Source organism: Solenopsis invicta, chromosome 3 (assembly GCF_016802725.1).
Source record: "Solenopsis invicta isolate M01_SB chromosome 3, UNIL_Sinv_3.0, whole genome shotgun sequence".
NCBI classification, from domain to species: domain Eukaryota; kingdom Metazoa; phylum Arthropoda; class Insecta; order Hymenoptera; family Formicidae; genus Solenopsis; species Solenopsis invicta.
This window is the reverse complement of record NC_052666.1, coordinates 16,923,313-16,945,590: the sequence shown is the minus strand read 5'-3', so window position 1 is coordinate 16,945,590 and position 22,278 is coordinate 16,923,313. Positions and strand designations below refer to the sequence as shown.

General features: G+C 40.2%; 1 protein-coding gene across 3 annotated transcripts in view; it reads left to right on the top strand.

Moving 5' to 3' along the window:
* Positions 1-22,278, top strand: part of LOC105202773 (nephrin) — a 291,450-nt gene that overhangs the window by 206,143 nt on the left and 63,029 nt on the right. For all 3 annotated transcript variants that reach the window (XM_039447151.1, XM_026135813.2, XM_026135812.2), the window contains 2 exons: positions 160-292; positions 5,057-5,265. In XM_039447151.1, coding sequence (XP_039303085.1) covers positions 5,136-5,265 — 130 coding nt within the window. In that variant the 5' untranslated portion in view covers positions 160-292; positions 5,057-5,135. The remainder of the gene's footprint in view (positions 1-159; positions 293-5,056; positions 5,266-22,278) is intronic.

Below are 22,278 nucleotides of genomic sequence, written 5' to 3'. Positions count from 1 at the left end.
TGACTCTTAACGTTTCGCCGATCGACGAAAGCGACTTTCGCTGTAGCACAAAATTAAACAGAGTGCTTTTTTTATTATACGTATATATTTTCCAAAAATATCTTTCTATTCTGTTAACTGCGACGTTGCATCTAACCGTTCCTGCGTTTCTGTGTTTAGTACCCATATCACACATCGTGGCTCTGGTCGGAGATTCCACCTATCTTCCCTGCGACATATCAACCACTCACGAGGGAGACTCCGTGCATCTTGTGCTCTGGTATCGCGAGGATCTCGGTACATCAGTTTACAGGTAAAGTGCAATCAATCCGTATACATGCAAACGTGCGCACACACTGGACGTACATAGACACGCACGTGTATTGCGATTTGCAAACTACCGTCTGTCGTAACAGGAACGGACTGCAAACAGCCCGTCGGCACAATGCGGGATTGGTAATTCGCTTTTATCCGAAAATTGTCTTCGAACTCGATTTTCTCTGTCGCTACGCTCAAAGAATTCATATCATGTTTGCGATAGGAGTCACCATTGAATATTGCATAAGCGTCGACTTGTAAGAATTGTTGATAAAGGAAAACGAAGCGTACGTCGGTCGGGGCATTGTCAAGAACTGCGCGATCATTTTCAATGGTATAACAAACGCGGAACTTACCGGAAAAAGGGGGTAAACATATAAAAAAATAATACGTTGAAAGAACGTTTTGCTGAAGTATCTAAAAATTTAGCTGGATAAAAATCAGACAAGTTTTTATTGGAATTAAAAGCATTAAAATAATTATGTATGTAATTCAAGCGTGATGATAATGTTGCGAGAAATTTAGACGTTCTAGCAATCAGCTCGAGCGTCCCGTATAATTATTTTGATGTCCTATAAAATTATTTTCAAATCAGCAAAATCGTATATTACTATAACAATCGTTACGTTGGCTATTACTATTGTCACTAATGTCACGTTAATATCGTCGTTGTATTGTACTGTTATTACATGAAAAGTCGCGAGGGTGCATTAGTATTTGTATCCATGATCAATTTTGCGGTTGCTGACTGGTGCATTCTGGGAGAGACAGGGGAAAGCCCAGAATGACGCTTTTTAATCGCCGTTTTGGATTCAATCCAAAATAATACAGATTGGATTTCGCGGCTGCTACATAACTCGCCGCGTCGCGACGCACATACTAATGACAGGACGGCTAGCATCGCGATGTGAAACGAAAATGTAACGTTTACGATCGAAAAATGTTTGGAAAAAAAAAAAGAAAAGTGTGAAGAGAGAGAGAGAGAGAGAGGTGGGACAGAGGAAGAAAAAAAAAATTGGAGCGCGAATATTTTGCCCGTGCACGTCGCGTCGCGGGCGCTCGGTTATATTTGGGGTCAGATTTAAATGTTTTCCGTGATTTTGCATCAAATTTTAATTACCCGTCACCCGTGTGCTGGCCGTCAGATCGCTCGCCGGCGATACGGTCGGATCGCTGGACGGTTTTTCCGTTACTCGCCAGGGAAAATGCGATAAACGCGCTCGCAGATAACGAAATTTTGCGACAGTTTCATCGACTCGTAAACGCTGGCGCGGCGTCTTAACCGAGTTAATCCGGTAGACAATAAAATTGCGTCCACCCAGTTTCTCTATCGCGGCGCGCGATTTTACCCCCGTTTTAATTTTCCCTCACGTACTCCATAAACTACGTGAACTATGCAGAAAACAAACAGATTGCTCCTTGTCTCGAGATTTTCGCTAGCTTGTACGCGACAACGGAGTTAATTATTCTCGTCGCGTCGAAAGTATTTTCAGTTCGGTGAAGTATCGACCAAGTATCTTTAATAATTCGATAACGCTAACGGCGAAGCTGAAAGTTGCATTTGTACGCCGATAACTCATTCATAGAATTTGGTAACGCGTGGTCTGCCCACCGAGTACGTTGGATAATTTTCATTTAAATCATCGACATTATACACTGGCAAAAAGAGACACTGGACGCGCATCAATGAAAAATTCACCGTTGCACGTATACAACTGGAGAGCCGGCTACAAATGGCGGAAAGGATCTCCATCTTTTAAAAAATGGAAGAATTGCAATGAAATGTGGGAAAAATGTATGAGATGAAAATTACAGAGCGAGCGGTAGGTAAAGGCTCTCATCGTTAATCCTTTGGCAAATCTTAATCCTGTTTTACATCCTCGCTTTTTAACGCAAAATTATTGTACGCCGATGATGTATTGCATTTTTCATAAACAAGCCTCTATCTGCAACGCAGATTAGCGGCGGCTGTATTACGGCTAAGCACTTTATACCTCAACGCTCTGTGCTTAACATGCAACTCTCGCCCCGCCTGCACCATTATCCGCTTCCTTTCATAGAAAAGCAGAAACGCCCGCGTCGCGCCGCTGCTGACGCTCGAGTGTCCTCGGCCCGTGATTTTAAAAACCCCTTTCAAACGTTACGATACACACGTACCAAGAAGCTCGTCACACTGTAACGGATCTTAAAAAGCAGAAAAAATAGCAACGGCGCTTTAAGCGGATTCGTTCGTTCGTTTGTTCGTTCGAATGCGGCGTTAAATCGCGAAATACTAGCATTACCCCGACAGTAATCGCGCGAGTGAGGAATACGAACCGACAACGAATCCGCATATTTGCGTCTGGAATGTTAATAACATTTCCGAGACCGGCAGAATTTATGAAATTTAAAAATTGCGCCACAATCGGTGTCGCGTCATGTAAATCATTAGGCGGTAATTACTGGCGAAAGAGTAAGCGCAATCGCCGTTAAAATGAAATCAATTATGGCAGTATAATTATTACAATTTGATAGTGTTCACGGCTTGAAATAATGATTGCCCGTGGTATATAATGAGGAACTTTAATTATGTGCCAATTACAACGGTCGCGATAACGCGCCGGAGCTAGAGCGCGATTTAAACTATGCTGCGCGCGAAATCCCCCCGTGGATTTTAATTTATTCCTTCGTGTCGACTGATGAATTCATCCGCGGTCGCGGTGGAACAACGCTCATAAACATTAATCGAAATTACTGCGATAATGACGTCCGCCGTTAAAATCACCGCTCTCTCCCCCCCCTCCCCCTCTCTCCCCCTCTCCTTCTTCCTCTCCCTTTTCCTCTTCTCTCCCCCTCTTCCTCTCTTTCTCCCCCCTCTCTCTCTCTCTTTTTGCTCATCGAAACCGCACGTATCTTTTAAAATCGAACGTCAATTCGTACGATTGACAATTGACAAGTATACCACACGAGTGCATGGTGCATGTGCCCGCGTTACCGATAGATTGCCGTTAAAGTCTGTGGCAGCCGGAAATCCGCTTCGCTAATTTTTTTTTCTGCCTTCAACTCTGCCATATTTCGATGCTCGAAACACCGAGACGTCGATTCGGGATGAGCGACCAGATGGCACGATAGATTTTTTTTTGTTAAAAATTTATCCATTTCGTCTTCAAAGATACATTTATTTTTGTATTTATTTTCGTATTTCTGTATCTTGAATTTATCTTCATTATTTCAATTTAAAACTTTATTTTTAAATTACACAAATAATATAAGAAAGCGTTTATTTAAAAATATATGGTCTATTTTTAATTATTTGAAGAACTACAAATCTGTCTTTTCTCATCTTTGCTTAATTTATGAAATTCTTTATTTTTAATATCTTTGTAAGCTTTATAAATGTCGCGTCCTCATTCAAGAAAGATTAACGATGAACGAGTAAAAAAAAGTTATCATTAAGAAAGTAATATGGTAAAACATTGCTTAGCATCTTTAATATCTACACTGAGATAAAAGATTTGTCGAAAAACTAAAATATTTAGTCCGATACGTTCAAATGAACACTCGGCTGCTTCAGCAATTATTTAGTCGCACAGATAAAGATTGATATAGTTGATTTGTGTCAACCATTAACATTTTCATTTTTTAACAATCAAGAATTAAGTGAAACAATTCAATATTTAATTGAACGTATCAGACTAAATATTTTAGTTTTTTAATCAATTTTTTTTCTCACTGTATGTCTCGCCTCTGTTAGTTGTCTAATGTCTTTACAGAACTTTTTATGTCACTTTAAATATCCCCTCCTTGTATCGATTCAAATGGCTTTCAGCGAGGCTCGCCTGGTGGGAAAAAAAGGTCTCGCGACAAAAACGCGAAAACTTCGTTGTATGACGGGATCGCGCGCGGAGGAAGAGAAAAGTTAGCGGGTCGACACAACGCAAAACCGACGACGCGACATTGCGGCGGCGGCGGCGGCGGCGGCGGCGGCGGGAAAATCTCTGTTTTACAGGAATGGTAAAACAATCGGTTTTGCAGTCCGTTTCGCTTCCTCCGTACAAACATTTACTGCGTTTTGTCTTTACAACAATTCCCGTAACGAGTATTTTATCTACCATGAAATTATTCTCACCATAATTCAGCGAGGCAGCGCTGCATATTTTTCAGAATGGACATTTTCGCATGCCTTATTATTGCAGATGACACACACCGTAAACTATGTATATAATATAGCATTTCGAAAATCTGCCTGTCGGATTATTTACATGACTGGCTTGCGTCATAAAATATTCTTGGCAAAACGCAGCACATATGGTACATAATACAACATTTTACACGACCCATATTTTTTAATGACGTTACAAAAGCATTTATCTCGATGAATGGAATTTTATTCGTACTTTTTAATTTCAACGCAATTTAATCTTCCGATTCGCATCTCTGAAACGGAAATTATCGCATTATCATCATCATTATTGCGTACTAAATTCATTTACACGTACATTTTAATATGTAATATCAAAAGGTGAGAGAATTTATAATCCAGTGACATTAATACGATCAAATTCTCTGTTAAAATACTTTTGATACAGCTTAATATCATAAGCCCCCTTTTATTCAAAAACAAGAGAAGAGGAGCGAATACGCGTCCATTATAAGTATTCATTCATTGTCCATGAGGCAGATTGTACATTCTCTAGAGGAGATTAGCGCAGAACGATAGGTCGCATCATTAATGCCTGGCTCGTCCATCCATTACTATAATTTGATTTTTTTGTTACAGCATCGACGCCAGGAACCGGGAGTTCGGTGTCGCCGAAAGATGGTCGGACGACAGCGTATTCTCGCATCGCGCCTATTTCATGCTGGACAAGCAACCGGCGCAGCTGGGCGTCGAGAACACGAGGGAAGAGGACGCCGGTATCTACAGGTGTCGCGTCGATTTTCAAATCGGCCAGACGAGGAACTCCAAAGTCAATTTAACAGTAATCGGTAAGATTTATTTAAGCCACTTGACATCAGCTCTATAAAAGCTAAATATCTATCTAATAATAATTAGATAGATACGTTAGAAGTTCAGAGAAGATTTTATTAATATTTAAAAAAACAAAATTTTTAAGAGTCATATAACGTTGCTGTAAACGATAATGCAGCGTAATTATTAAAGTAACGCGATTATTTACACGCGATTGCTCTTGTTGATCAATTGGATTTGACCAATGAATTTTAAGCAGGTCAGTTTCGTTTAAATTACACGCTCTCGTGCAATTACGAACAGTTTTTATTTTTATGAGAGAGTGAGCAGCATTACGGATATGAAGAAGTTTACAGTCGCGTTTTACAGTGGATCGTAAATTCAAAATGGAAATTGGAATGTTTTTGCAACTGCGTAATATACGGTAAACATTAGTGTATTGCGGTTGGAACGAGCCAATCGTGAATTGGCTTGGCAATTTCCATCTTGCATTATTATCCGAAACACGGTGTCGCAGAAACTCCCCAGTTTAGTTCTCTTATTCTTACTCGTAGTAACGAGAAAGTGTTCAGGAAGATCGTTCCAAGTAACGGAGCCAATTGTAACTTTGCCGGAGCTTCTCCCTGTACATAATTATCTCTTTCATTAATACCCAATTAGCCGCTCGAGCACCGGCTACTCGACGTATATTGCGATTATGCTAAAAATGACACGAAAGTTTTACGGGCTTCGTATAAGTACCGTCTTAAAGTTACGTGTCGCCGCACTTTCGCAACTTCACTCTTATAAAACCGTCGTACGGTATTGCGAGTGCTTAAGGCGCGGGAGTTGTAAGGATCAACTTGAGACTCATTGCCCTGAGGTCGCCGAAAAGGACTTTTACTGGTATTAAAGCCATTTGATGTTTGAGAAAATGTGGCGAGTGCCGCGCGAGCCAACAGGTTGCAAACCAGTGCGCGGGCCTTAATTATTTGTCGTTTTCACAACAGCTCGATAAAGTCCGATAAATTCAATTTCTCGAATAGTGTGTATATCGCTCAAGAAAATACGCAATACACATGATATTATATTATTATTTTTTATTTGTGTAAATTCTACTTTTTGTTCTAACGTTCCACAAAATTTTAATTATCCGTATGAAAATATTTAATTTAAATGAGTGGAGAACGTCTTTTTGTCCGTCCCAAATTAAATAGTGAACTCTGATGAAAATTTTAATTAGAGCAATTTTTTCTAACACTTTTTTTTCAAACGTTTTAATATTATGTCCTATTTTCGAACCACGTTTCTCGTTGTCGTTCGACGTGACGGGCATTTTCAGCGCGTCTACAGAAGTATCGTAAAACGGTAATTAAACGGCGTAATAAATTCGAAATAAAATAAGCGGCCATCCGCACAAAGCGAGCATACACGATAAGAGCGAGAGAGAGAGAGGGGGGGGGGAGTAGAAAAAAAGGGAACAGGAGAACAGAGGTCAAGGAGAGAAAAAGAAATCCAATTAACATCCTGTTGAAAAGTTATGGAAACGCCAACGGGCGAGTGCGCGTCACCTCGGGATTCGCCGTTGGCCGGCATGTGCCAAGGAATTTTTCCCGCGGGGTAATTAGCTCCCTCGGCGCACACCCTTCCTACCCACCGACATCTCGCACGTCCTTGCTACGAGCTCGCAGACACTCCAACCGTTGGTAAACCTTTTCCAGATGAACGCCAATTAACGTGCCTTTACTCCCATCGCACTTTCGCCAGCGAAATTGCACATCATTCTCTCCCTTTGGCTTCCTTTTTTCCTCTCCGTAGAGATAGAAGTTACAAAATGTTCGAACAATTGCAGTCGATATACTCGTATACATTCTCCATTGTGAGTTCAATGAGAAGTATAGAAGCAGTCTATCGAGATTTAAAGATTCCACTTCTTACCGTTAAATAACGTGATAAAGCGAGTTTCTGTTAAATCTAGAGCGTTAAGTTGAAATCAATGAAGAACGTAACTCCAAACTTATCTCATTTCTTAGATCGATCACTAAGAGAAGAACAGTAATATCGGCGACAGTATATTAGCCGCACATAGTCGCGATCGTCACGACGAAGAGTGTGTTTACGAGATAAGCGAGAACGCTGTTAAACGTTGCTCTCGTGGAATTTAAATCGCTCTCCTTTACAAGCGTGCTCGCGTTCCATCGCATATTTGCGCGTCGCAACCGTCAAAGAGCCCGGGTATGCACCGAACAGGCGAGGCGAGAACGAAGTAAGCATGCATTGGAATCAGATGCACCGTCGCGACAGTGTCAGTGGAGGATAGTGGATGAGGGTGAAAAGGGAGCGACTCGACCATTAGTAATGCGAATTTGCTTTCTTAAGATGGCAGGTTTTGTACTCTGAGATATACGGCAGAGAACGGATTTGTTAAAACCCGACATTATCTGGCGAACGAATTAAATTTCGTTTTCTGTTCTGCAGAAAACAGGGAAACATCCCTTTGTCGAAAATATATAACGTATATAAGCATATTAAAAATTAAATTAAATGTAATAAAATTATATAAAAAGTATTAAATATTTTATTAAAATTATATTAAAAAATATAATAGAATTGTATGAAGAGAGAGAGAGAGAGAGAGAGAGAGAGTTTCCTACAAAAATCAAACAAGTCCAAAATAAAACGTTTTCAGGAAACAGAAAACTTTTTAGTTTTAAACTATTTATTATATAAAAATAATAGTTTTTCTTCAGACATATTATAGAAATAAGAATAAAATTGTAGACTTTAATTAATACTTTGAGAGTCTTAGAGAGTCTTTAAAAGAAAAAATAAATATTTGAGCTTGTTCAATTTTTGCAGAAAATTATTTACGATGTAACTTAAATTACAACATATTAAAACAATGTATGAATTTTCTAAAAGGCAACAAATTCTAAATTATTTAAAAGTGTATAATAAATAACATCTACACAACAATCACAACTTTTATGTGATAAATCAGTCTATTAGGTTTGAAATCGAGAACACAATAAATTGCACGATGTATAAAATAGACATTCGTTCAGTCCAATAGACAAGATTATTTTGAAGCCTTCCCGTCGACGCCATATAGACGCGTTCGTAAATATCCAACCCGTCATATTTTTCGCCAGGAATACCGGAATGCCTGTATCGCGACGGCTGCCCCGAGTTACTGTATCGAGGAACTTTGTGTTTGACAGTGGTTACCGACAAAAAATAAAGGGAATAAAGGAGGGTGAAAAGTTTCGTACAGTCGACGAGAACCAGACCTTTGACCCGACGTTAAAGCTTTGGTAAAACGAGAGCATTTATCGTAGCAAGACGCTGTGTCCCCCTTCAGTCGAACAAGAAATACAAGGTATTTCAGTTTCGAAAGTATAGAATGTAATTCGATAAATTTTCCGCGCACTACTGGCGATTTCACGAGAGGCATACCTCGCAATTTCTGTCGGCCAATATTGACATTTCAATGCGGATAACACGCACGCAAGCAGACATAAATTTTGTGTATTTTATAATTTTACAAAATAATAATGATATACGCGTTATCGGGAAACGTTTGCAAATATTTCATTGCATATTCTTTAATAATTATCGAATTAATGTGTTTTCGGTTATCAATTATTGCAGCCGTAACAACGTTCGAGCACTTAATTTAATTATCGCGTAATGAAACAAAACGATTTTCTATTCCATATTTAATTTTAATAAAATCGCTATTATCAACATTTAAAAATTTATGCTGTAATAGAAAAAGAATAATGGCCGGAATACAGTCCCAAACCGGTACCTAAAGCCCGTTCTGGTTGGTACATACCTATATCAGTTCTCGTTTAGAAGCAGAGATATTATATCATGCTTTAGGGTTTCATAAAATACGGGCGAACTGAAGATAAGGTGGTTCCCGAGTAACCAACCAAGGGAACCAGAAATCGGTGCAAAAACTCTAAAGAAATGGCGGCTCTTCGCATTAAGACTTCCTCGAAGTCGAGCTACAGAAAACGAGCGCATTTATCTTCTTGAACCGTTGTTTCTTTAAAGTAAGGAAAGGATGGAACGCGGCAAGAGAGCTGCGAGCACAGGTCTTTTTGCTACGGAAGGGACAATACATAACTGGGTAATACCCACGTCTTCGCGGACCTGCCGTTCACCTTTCGTCGATCCAACCTTGTAATCGCGATAATCGAAATCCCACGTAATGGCAAACGAACTTGCCTGCCCCACTTCCTCTGGGATATAGGTGACGTAGCGCCATTTTGCAAACCGTTTCCCGTGGCGTCTACGAAGCGACAGCGTAACACCCTTCGCGCAGCGTGTGACGTCGTCTCACTTCGCGTCTCTTCACATTATCTGATATCGTTGAGTCATGGAAACTCCATTTCCAACGCGCGACAGCGTCGTTGCGCATTCAACAATAAACGCGAGGATGAGTTTTGTTTACCGCCTTTAAAGAAAATATAACGTTTCAAGCGCGCGTCGTAAAGCGACCCTCGCTCGCACCCGCTCTCCTACTGCATTATGATTAATGCACGCCAAGCGCACCGCTTAGGAATTTGCTTTGTGCTCGCCGTCTGATTAACGAGCAGCGCACCAACCGCAGTACTTCGTCACGATTAAGTAAAACGGTTGCAAAAGAGGTGGCGTAGAGAAAGCAGACGGTCCGAAATTTTTATTCAATGTGGCGATAGTCATCCCTCTGAAGTTGGCACACACGCTTTCGGAATCGCCGATACAATTGATAGAGTTTTGGCTCTCGCCCAAAAAATTCTAGGTTCGTATTTATAGTTGTGTTTCTCTGAAGATCTTATTCTTATCTTGAAACGTGATACGATTTTTATAACCGTTTTTATAACCGATCTTAAAAGGCAGTTTGATAGTTTTTAAATAGAATTTCAAGTCTGCATTTGGCTTCCATCTGTGTCATTTTTAATATTAACACGTATTTTCATCTTTTACGCTTCGCTCGTTACAATTTTGAGATAAGATTTGTATGACGACAACAAGTTCTCCAGTTTTTGACATTTCAAAAATAGTTTTGACATTCATAATAAGTACAGAAATAGAAAAAATTTGAAAACTTCAGGTTCTATCTTTACAGTGATGAAATAATTCTTATCCAAATCGAATTGAGCTCGATTGTTGTGAGTGGCAATAGTGCTCGGATATGATTTGGTATGCGGTTGGATATCTTTGCGGGACAAACGCGCGACGGCGCGAGATGAAAAATAAAAATGTGTTTTCACCAGCGATTCGCATTTGGACTTCGTCATAGTTCGAACAACAGGCTATTCGTGTTGACATCGATATTGAAACGAGGGGGGAAAAAAAAAACCAGAAATGGAAAGATACAACGTGTTCTCTCCCGTTTGAAAGGAAGGGCCTGAATAACTTGGCAAATTTTCCAGGCGTGGAAGAACTCGTACGTTCCGCGAGGATATCCGTCACGGTCTCCGCTGCAGAACGTTGGTGTCGATTTCACCGGTGTTCGACTTCCAATATTGGAGCAACAGTGTGACCAATTCTTCTCTCCTCGGTTACGTAAACCAGTGCAGAGTATCGAGTTCGGCGCAAAACAACAGACGTAATGTCGGATCGACAGCCAGTCGATACACGATACAACCACCACTCGACTCGTGTAAATCCGCTGTAAGGTTCACTCGGCCACAAGCGCGTTCTTAGAAGCCTCGGTTTATTGGAAACCGTAGGTCGGCACGTCGAGTGAAGGAAAAAAAAAAGGGAGTAGAGAAGTGCCGACGAAACATGTTAGTCTCGGGAGTTATATTTACTCGAATCAGCTCTCCTTTCGATGAGTGGTTGGAATTACGGAGAGAGCTGAGCAAGATAAAAATCGGACGAGTGCAGATATACTAACTGTTCAGAGGGTGCAAGAAACATTATATCCCTGTAAAACCCGATGCTATGCTCGGGGAAGGCCTCTTAAAGAAATAATGTCTTTAAAAGATAAAGGTAGGGGGAAGGGCGTGTGGAAGAGAGGGTCGCATCTGGCGCGCCGCGCGATAAAGAGATAATGCATGGCAATCAGTTTTAGCCGGCTCGAAATCGGGATAAATTTAAGTGCGATTATCGTTTCCCCTCATAATCCGCGAGCATTTTCAACGGAAATAATTATTCTCAAGATTATACTCGCCCGCGTTCTCTCCCACTAATGAACGCAGCCGGAGTAAAATCCTGTAAACGTACGTACATCGGGGTCATAATGATCGGGATAAAAATTAACCGCGGCGATAACAGTAAAGTGAAACTAAAGCAATAATAATTTTAAAGCGGATTATAAGACTCCTCCCCAATAGCCGAACCGGCATTCTCGACGCGGCCCGTATTCAACCTGGCTCACTCCCTTATGTTCCTCCCTTTCATGCATATATACATGGCGCCCACGCAAGCATGTTCTCCGTTTCGGAGGGCCGCGTTATTCAAATGATTATAAGCAAAGGAATCGTATAAAACATTCTGCGATTTTGTCACGAAGCGTAACTACAGAAGGATTTGAAACAATCTTGCAATCTGATATGATACGTGTTATAACAGTAATTGATGTAATATATAATACTGTCGATTGGATTTACATTAACTATACGTGCGATGAATTGAGAAGATAGTGAGTAAAATGAGTCGATTTTTGTCTCCGCAGTAGGAAATAAAAATGATGTTTGTTTGCTATTTTTAAATTGCTGAATCTGATTTTCTTTAAAAATTTGAATTTGTCAAAAAAAGTATTAAAATCAGCCTATGAATCTATTCAACATCTAATACCGTAAATTATTATCGTTGAGTTCTACAATTTATTCATGTTTTTGCTAAAAAAAAAGAAATATTTAATTTTAAAGTATTAAAACGTTTTATTTTTGTCTCCGTTTACTAAATACATAAAAATCTTTTAAGTAGTGCTTAGATTTAAAACGCGCGTTTAAAGTTGTTCAAGATTTCAGTTTTAAACGTTTTGTTGTTTTAAATCTACCAACACTGCTTAAAATAAAAACATTTTTAAGTATTTAACGAAGACAGAAATAAAATACTGTAATAACCTAAAATTAAACACTTATTTTTTTAGTGCTTCTGCTAATAAAATCAGATGATCTCATCTGTAATGGTTCATGTTTTTCTTGTTAAAAAAATAAAATAAATTATTAATATCTAAAAATAAAGAAGTTATCGGTAAGGTAACTATTATCAGTAAGGTAACTATTTTAAATCTTGACTGCGGCATTGATAGCATTGTTGTTCATTCATCTTTCAAAAATGTTCAGTTTGTATTCTATTGTGTAATATTTTACTATACTGGAAATTGCAAGATTCGTGTAAAAAATGCTTTTAAGCATCAAGGTCAAATGTTTTTAACCGAATAAAATCTTCATTCATTCATTTGTGTTATTCACATATCGATTAATTTTCACTTACTGTTTATTTTACTATAGTTTTACATTTTCATCAACATATTGTTCTTATAAGAACTTATGTCATAGCTTCATATTGATTGATAAAAATAATACTTTCTGGACAAATTAAATTTGTTTAAAGGTCAGAAACAGAATTTCGACAATTTGAAAACTACAAAAAATATATTGCTTTTACTTATCACTCCTAAATAAAAAAAAATCGATTTATTTCATTCTACGGTCTTTTGTGTTACGGCGATCGCAAACACTTGGGTTCATCCGGGTTTAAATATTAAAAATGGCACGATCCAACAAATTTTTCCCAAGACGCCCCGTGTAATCTGCGAGGGACAGAAACCCTCCTTACGCCACTGAATACGTTCGATTTGCTCGCTTGAAAGTTACGAATGGAGATCCATCCCATGGGGGCCGAAGTTTTCAGTATCCGCCGATGCCCGCCCTCGCACCCGGATTGTTCTCTCGAAAGGTAATTGATCTGGATTTGCCCGCTCGCGCCTTATCCGCGAACTTTTAATAGTATTTTACTTCTAAGCACGCGCGCCCCCTCCCCGCCGTCGCATCGGAGGCGTTCGATGCATCCACCTCAGCGGAAACGGGATTCCGTCGATCCCGCGGACCAGCGGGGCGGGAACTTTTCTCCCTTGCTAAGTTCCGTTCGAACGAGAACTGCCGAAATTCTTGCTTACTCACTTACCCCGTAAGTGCGACTTTAGTGTCGCGGATTTAGCGGGGATGGCGAGTGGATAGTTATCACGAGCGCGCCGGCTTCCGAGACATCTTTAGCGGGATATTTTACTCGGTTCTACACCGCCCGCCGCTTTTCCGTTGTAATAACAGAGAGAGGACTTGACGATATCTTTCCGTAACACGGCTGTATTAAAGCTCCGAACATACTGCAACGGCAGTGCGTACACGTATTACTACGTCCTTGTAAAGCACATACGTTGCCGCCACGTAACGGCCCGTTACATCCCGTTTACGTCTCCGAGTGAGAATACTGGTATTTCTCCTTTCTCTCTCTCTCTCATAGTATTCCGCGTTACTTTCAGATCTCCAATGCGGACGAGTTCAAACGGAACGACAAGATAGATCTCGTAGTAGAGCGCGCGCATAAATTTTATGGCGCGCTCTGCGGTGCCGCTGAAGTTCTTAAACCTGGAAGATGCGTATATCTTTCAATGAAAGCTACGCTTGAAAATTCTCTTTTTTATTGCCATACGCGGTAAACAGACATTCCTATAAAAAAACGAAGAGATTGTGCAGGTCGGACTTCCAATTCGAGCGACTTGAGACTCGAGATTTATTCCTCGATACTGGAATTTTCTCGACATGCAAGCTGCTTTCTTTCACGCAATACGTATTGACGAAAATTATATTCTCCGTTTTCCGTTCTTTTCAGAGCTCTAATTTTATTTAAAGATGTTTGGCCATGCAATACTAAACGTTATCAAAATTTATAAACTGAAAGCTTCTCTAGGTTTACTCTTTTTTTTTCTTAACCAACAAAAAAATTATAATCGCGAATACACGAATTGTATTGAAAACTGAAACTAAGTGCAAAAAAGAAAACAATGAAATATTTGATTTACAGTGGTTTTTGTAGGGAAAATTATTATATTTTGCTGCAATATTAAATAAATAACTTTTAAAAAGAGTAAGTGTTTTGCACGAATATTAATTAGAGTTTTATTAGTATATGTAAAAATTTTGATTTAATTAGCAATACTACTTTCCCATTAAATTTGCAAATGAGTACTGCAGAACGCGATTTTGCACAAGAATCAAGAATAAACAAGAAAATTAAATAACTTTTAAAAAACTAATCAGTAAACTAACGTACTGCTGGAATATGTTATGAAACTTTTATATTTCTGATAATGTTTTGAAATATGATCTATCCTTGAAATCCGCTGAATATTCGCAAATGTAATGATTTTAAGGTGTCGTTACACTGATAATGTACTGTAACACCGTACCATCACATGTTATTATTTTCAATAAAATTGTATTGTTTATTTTATCATGATTATAATACATACCCGTATGCTATTAAATTATTACGACGACGCGGACGTGGAAGTACGGCAGGATCGCGAAAGGCGTTAATCCATTACCGAAATTGAAAACTGTCAGCGCGCACCTGTGCGTGCGTAAGTAAATACGAGCAATTGAGTTTTTAGTTTCCATCGTCCGTCGGACACATTGTGAACGCGTTCGTAAATACGTGAAACTCCGGCGCGGGACGCGAGACAAACCGAAGCCAAAATGAAGTTAATTGTCGCGGCGCGGCGCACGCATTGAACGTTCGCGTTATTTTACCGAATTGAACATCGCGATGGAAAACGTTGCGCGCCCCAATGAAAAATTGCGGGTACGCGGCGCGCACCCTTATCGTAATAAGTCTTCCGAAGTTTATCCAACTTCGAGTTTCCTCCCGCCATTTCCTCGAATCATTTCTTTGCACCGTACATTTGTTACTCCGGAATATTAGCTTTTTGCGCGCCACTCGCCCGATTGTCTGCTTGATGAATCGACTCGCGATGGAATAAACGCGATCCAGAAGTTGCGCATTTCCTTTCGACTCGACTACCACTATCGCCCGCTGAATTTTTGTGTCGATCTTTCTATCGCGGAAATTCGATTGAAAACGTATGTGATTGAAGGGTAGATATATTCTTGATCGAACCGCAGATAAAAATTCCATTAAAATCGAGGGAGTGTTTACTTGGACTATTTACATGTATGAAAAATTATTTGCCAAACTCGTGTCTAATTATCTACAGACTCGAAAATTTATGTTTAATCTTCATTAGTTTAATTTTTATTTTAGTTTTTAGTTTTTTGTTTATTTCGGAGAAAAAAGAGTATCTTTGTAACATTCTGTCATGAAATTGTCAAAGGTATACGACGAGCGATATCGACGAAGATACTCCCGCATAAACATCGAGTATCATTGCGTTGTAAAATAACATCGTATAACCGTTTGAAAAATATGACTGTAAACACCGGTTATTTCGCGGGGTATAAAAAACGCTTAAGCAAGCTTTCACCTTAAAAAAAGCGGTCAAAACCGACCATAAAGGGGAACACGCGGTATACTTTTTCAGATTGTTAGCGCTCCTCTTCGCTTTTGCTTCGCGGTTTGAAACGCGAGTTGAAACGTTAAGCGACTCCGGAAGACTCTTTCGAGTTGATGAAGCTCACGATGCCGTCCCGTGCCAAGACAATAACAGTGTAGGAACGTAATGGAACATAAAGAAGAGCGAGCACAGCATCGTCCGAAACGATCTTGGATAATACGACCTACCCGCCGTCCGAGAATGACCGGAAACGACGTTCGAATTCTGTTGCACGGGGTGTTGTTGCAGGACCTTTAATCGCTTCGATCCGACTTTTCCTTCGGTAAACACACGGTCGGGTCAGAAATCGCTAAGCACTTCTGCTGTCGAGAACGTGACGACGGTATCGAATCTACGTCCTGTCCATCCTGACTGATCCACCCTTCCCCCCTCCCCGTCTCTCTCCCTTTCTCTCTTTCTCCTTGTTGGAAATAGGAGAACAGGGAAAATAATTGCTTCGGGTTTCTCATTCCTTATTCCATTCTTCTTCCGCCCTCCGCCCTTCGCTTTTTCGTCTTCGGTGTTCTATTATTCTGAGAAAGTGGGGTAGCCGGAAAGCGCCGGAAGTAGCGCCGGAAGACTAATCGACGCGTTCAAGATCGGTTAAGTAGAGAACTGGAGAGCAAACGGATGCCTCCGTACGCTCCCAATGTTAATTTCGGCGAATAGGGCGGGAGGGGGGAGGGGGCGACCGCGCGTGTTGAGAAGACCTCGGAGGAAAATCGGTCGGGAGGGTGGCGCGGTATCGGAAACTCTCGGCGAATTATATCGGAGGCGCCCGATGCTTCTCCGGCTCGTTTTTCCGCGAGCCTTGCCGGAAACGCGATCGGACAGGGCCGGCGCGCGAAAGTCGTTAAGGGAATATACTTATTCGCCGCTAGTCGACGAAGCGCGGAATTATCGATCGCGCCCGATCGGCGAGAGCACTTAGGTGTATCACGTTTCACGAGAGATTCCATTTGGAAGTTCTTAGGGTATAGAGAGTATCTTGCGCCGTCCCGATTCACACATAAAAGCGACACATAAATCAAAGGGCGTGTAACACCCCAAGCGCATTGTAAGAACCGTATAATGTTGTTAACAATCGTTGAGTAGTCACATTGTATGGACTATTTTATTATTTATACGAATTTGGGACGTCATATAGCACGAGAGTTTGTTGAATGCACGGAAACTCGTTTATTAAATTTTTCATCAATTAATGTTTACGTTCTGCTTTCTTTCTCATATACCGTGCTTTATGAGTACGTATAAATGAACGCATGGCAAAATACGATTGTCGGGAGAAGCAATAATAATAGCTTGTGCGAAGTATAGGAAATATATGTACGTGCAGGCAAGTGTGAGAGAACGGCACTTCCAAAGGTGTGGCATCAACAACAACGCTGTTTATAAACGTTAGACGTAATTAATACAACAATAAAATAACTTTAACGCAATTAATACAACAATAAAATAACATTAATAATAATAAGTCATGTGTGGAAATGGAGGATCCAAATTGCGCCCGAATTCATCGTACATCAACGAATGACATTGTGCATTGAATAGCAATATGTAAAGTAGATTTCCTATCGCGAAGTTCCGTAAGTGAATCCGTCAAACTTTTATAAAAGTTTCGGCAAGACTGATGAGTTTCTCCTCGGTATCGACCTACCTCAATGCCGATTCTATCTAAGCGTTCTATAGGATTAACCAAGTAGAAATCTGAAACATTCAGAGTGAAGGACGGAAACTTTTTGGACCGTCTCGCCGTGAGAGATTTACGTACATGATACATAGCCGGAATATCAGCGAGGGAATTTAAACTGGATTCCCTCCGTTACATCAGTTACCACTAAACTGCTCCGCTCACAGTATACTTGTAATTAAGCAAGATTGCAGCACGGAGAAATTATCGCTAATCACGATAAGAGTAAAGATGATTTCGTACAATTTCGTGCATGGTATATTTAGTATAGTAATGCGTAGTATATATTTCATAATTCAAGCGTAGTATCCATGGCATAGTAAGTAGGGAAGAGTTGCTGAATGCATCCCGGTTGTCCAAATCGTACCTCAACTATATTTTATTTTTTTATTTAATATAAATAACATTTAGTTGTTTATATTACAAAAATATAGATAAATAAAATATCAGTAATGCAGCCAAACATTTAACAGATTACATTTGTGTGTGCCAATAACGTTTTAAACAATCAGATGCAACTAATGTTTTTTTAACCAATTTGTGTAGCTGACAATGTAATCATGAAATAACAGTGGATTTTTATAAAAGGTTTTTGTAAAAAATGAAAAATTATGTTATCAGGTACCTGAAACATCAATCTGAATTTTCGACGCTCTTCTGCATATGAGCCAAGTATCAAGTGGGAAATATAATAAAAAAAGAGAACTCGAGCGGCACGCATTTGACAACTCCTATTTAAAAATCAGCATGCGTAACGTAATGGACGATCCAGTATATTTTACCCGAAGTGTGGTCGATAGGATTAGCCGCACATTATACTACATGTTAAAACCCTACGCATCGACAGAGCTGCCGTAAATCAAGGTGCATCGGCTTATTTCCGTGGGACGCGAAAATTCCGGTTGGACGCCGTATAAAAAATGACATCAATTTTTCAACGGTAAAAACTCCGCGACGTGGAGACTTGGCCGCGACTCGAAATCACATCTACTACATCGTGTTCCATCCGTCGAAGTCGTGGTATACAGGCCGTATATGGCGCTCCCGTAGCATGATTAATTATCCCGGCGGATACGACCGCGCTGCGTCGTCGCCCGCGCGTATCCGCAGAACAAATACCCGCTCGATACACCGTTGCGCGGGTGGGTGCCCGCGCGAATCCGCGTGGATTCGTAGCGCAGCTATCTGCACACATAGGCGAAACACCGCGCCGGCTTGGTATTTGCCAGCGACGGCGGCGGTTCGTGGCTGCGCCCTGATCGCGCGGATACAGGGTCTGAAGCCGGGTGGATAAACCCCGGGCGGCCGCGAACGGTGAAATTAAGACGACGCAATCCGAGGGTTCGCCCCGTTCCCGTTACCCGTCGCGGGAGTCAGCGGCCGAGTTTCGAAGTCACTTTGCACGTACCGCCACTTGAATCTTATCCGAGCGCCGGCAAAAATACTTCTGACTGTCCGGAGTGGAAGGTTGCCGTCTTCTTCCACTCCGTGAGTACTTCGGGACGTCGGCAAAAGTCGGGGAAAAGTTGCCCGCTCGTTCGCTCGCTCTGCGGTTCGTCGCGCCGTAAGAAACGCTCTCACGGAACGGAGTTGGTGAAGAGGGTCCGCGACGAAGCCGGACCGAAAGTTCTCGCCGAGTATCGGGACAAGAAATGTCACCGCTGTAACGATCGCGAACTCCCCTTAACGCGACGTCCGATGATTTAGTGGCCGTCCGTTTAGTGGCCGTCCGCTACAGCGCGCGCTTGAATCTCGGCGCCGGTCGGAGAACAAAGAATCTTTCTTGTAACGTGTACTCAGTCACGCGCGACATATCTTATTGGAAGCGACAATCGAATACGAACTCCGATGCAAGAACTACACGCTCCCGATATTGATGAAGCCTCCGGGAGGACCCGTGAACTTCGATTAACCGATGACAACGGGCTTGCCCATTAATTGATGCCGTAAACTTCGTAACTACGTGAATCTGTTGCTGTGAGATTGCATTGGGAAAACTAAGCAATTATTTCCGTAATTGTTTCACAATAATACAGAAATGGAAAATTTGTGTTGCATTTAGCACGTATATTGCATCCACTCTAATTTTTGTGTCAATCTAACACGAGATAAATGTGTTATAGGTAAACTTACACAAATATTACGTAAATGATTAAGACAAAACAATTTCACGTTTTGATACAACAGTTTGCAAATAAATTGTGAAAGCATATTTCTTCGGTAAAATTAATATTTATAATATGTTGATGTGATATTTTATTCATTTCTCTTGGAATTAATGTTTCACAAGGAAATTATTTTTGTTTTTTCATTTGTTTATTGACATATAAATTGTATTATTTTGACACTAAAAAACGCTGAATATTGACATAAAATATTTTAATAACATGATATTAAATTAACACTCGAGTACGTTACAAATTCAACGCGAGAATCAACATTTAACGTAAATGCAAAATGTTTTTTTACTGTGTACATAAACGTGAACAACTCTCTTAACTTATACCGAATGTAATATATGTAGAATGTTACGCACGTTAGGATGAGCAACAATTTAATAACTTTTCTAGAGTTTAAAATTCAACGGAATCTAGGAAAGAGGATTAGAGCTCGAGAATTTTCATTAAGAGATATTCAATTAATAGTAAGGATTAAAAAATAAAGCTTCAACCATGTTTTCCCCGACATATCGGCTTAAAATATTTAGCATTATTTATAACATGTAAAAAGCTTAATAGCAAAATATCACTTGCGAGCATTTATTACAATTATTCATTTAAATTTTCTCAAAATACATTATCTTCTCTGACGTTTTAAAATGGTCCATAGAAATTCTGAGGGCTCTTGAAATCAAAAGCCTTTTATAATTTTAAGTAGCAATCAGCTTTAAATGTAGGTATAAAGAGACGTTTTTTCAGCAAAAGTAGCACTAATTAAACAACATGCATCCCCTTGTACTTTGATACATTTTTCGCATTATTCGCGTGGCTCTAGTATCCCTTGACGGATGCGGTTTGCAAAATCCATGCGCATATCTTCCTGTAGCCCGACGAGAAATATTTGCCATACGCTTCGCCGTTTCGGTCTTTTCTTTAGATAGGATAGGTTAGATATTTCCGTCAAGCATGAAATATACGAAAGTAAAATATTCACGTAAAACGTTGCGCGATATCCACGAGATATGCCATTTTCTATAAAAAAAAAAAGAATGGACTAGCTGTGTAATAGTCCGTGCCGAATATTCAGCGTGCTTTTTTCGAAATCACATCCGAGAGGTAAATCACAAACATAATAGAGAAAAAAAAAATGAGAGCCGGGGAATTTTGTTGCGTCCAACCCCTCCCCCTTTTGTTTTCCCGGGAGTTTTCTCGCTGACGTACGAACGCCGGGGAAAATGGCCGTGAAAATCACTACGTCCGTCGTCACGTGTATTTAATTAAATGATACCGGGCGAGCGCATTAATCGGGCACGGTCGATTGGTTCTGAGACTTATCTCGAATTGGCGTTGAATTATATAACACCCGCGTCGATTTGAATATTCATACGTGCGTGTGCAAGATAACGTGCACGTGCTTCGCCCGCACGCGTGCCCGATAGCGAAGCACTTCGTCCGTTTCTCGCGCGTCGCCCTTTTTTTCTTTTCGATTCTGACGCGCGCGATGAGCTCGCCGAGATAATTATGCCGTCGTTCGCATCGGGGATTATGCGTTCTGTCAAAAGCACGCGAGGCACGCACTCATAAATTAATTAATTAACATCACGACAATGAGAGCAAAAGTAATACGATTGGACGTGAACACTGTTGAAATTTTTACATTCTCTTCTCTTTGAATCGTAATGCTTCAATATCATATATTTTTTTCGACTTCTATACGTGGGTCCATACAGCATTACGTCTCTCTCTCTCTCTCTCTCTCTGTACAAAAAGCTATTTTTGCGACATACTTTTTATTAATATAAATTATGAAGTTGCGTATATCTGAGGGACATAAAAGATTTTTTTTTAATGACACGTCACTTTTCTTCGCACGATGCATCACGCCCGTCATTTACTTACACTTAACGAACAACTAATAATAACACAATATACGCACTTTTTAGCTCCGTAAAAATCTAAATTGCATAGGGTCTCTGAACCAGTCAGTGAACAAATAAAAAATTAAACTAGTCAATGAATATATAAATGAAATTTTAATATAATTACATTTTTAAATAAAAAAATGTTATTTTAATAAAATGTTTATAAAAAATATAATTAATTTGCAATTAATTATTTCAAAATCTCATTATTTTAATACTTTTCTAAACATAATCATTTACTGGTGATTGTTCAGCGACTGGTGCAGTGACCCTATTTTAAAAATAATTCTGCGCGTTAAACGTGTCGACGATTCTCCTCATTTAATCTAGAAATTTTCGATACGTCTCGATCGATTGCAAAGTGTCCGATATAACAATCCGATATATTATATTAGAAATAACATGATTTCTCACATGGTGCGCCTGAGCCGGTCGAAAATTCATTTCGCATCCCATTTCCCCATCGCGAGCGTGGTAAGTTCCGGCCGAGTGGGAGGGCGATCCTTTCGACACGACAGGACAATCTTACATTCGCGCAGGATAAAGAAGTAAGGGGATAAGGACCGGTTGGACCTTATTCTGTCTCAGTCAACTCGAAATCAACCTTCACCCCTTCCCCCTTCTCTCTCTCTCTCTCTCTCTCTCATTTTTGGGAGCAGTAAGACGTGAAAAATTACGAAAAGACGGCGCTGAGAGAGAGGATTCGGACAAAAATACAAACG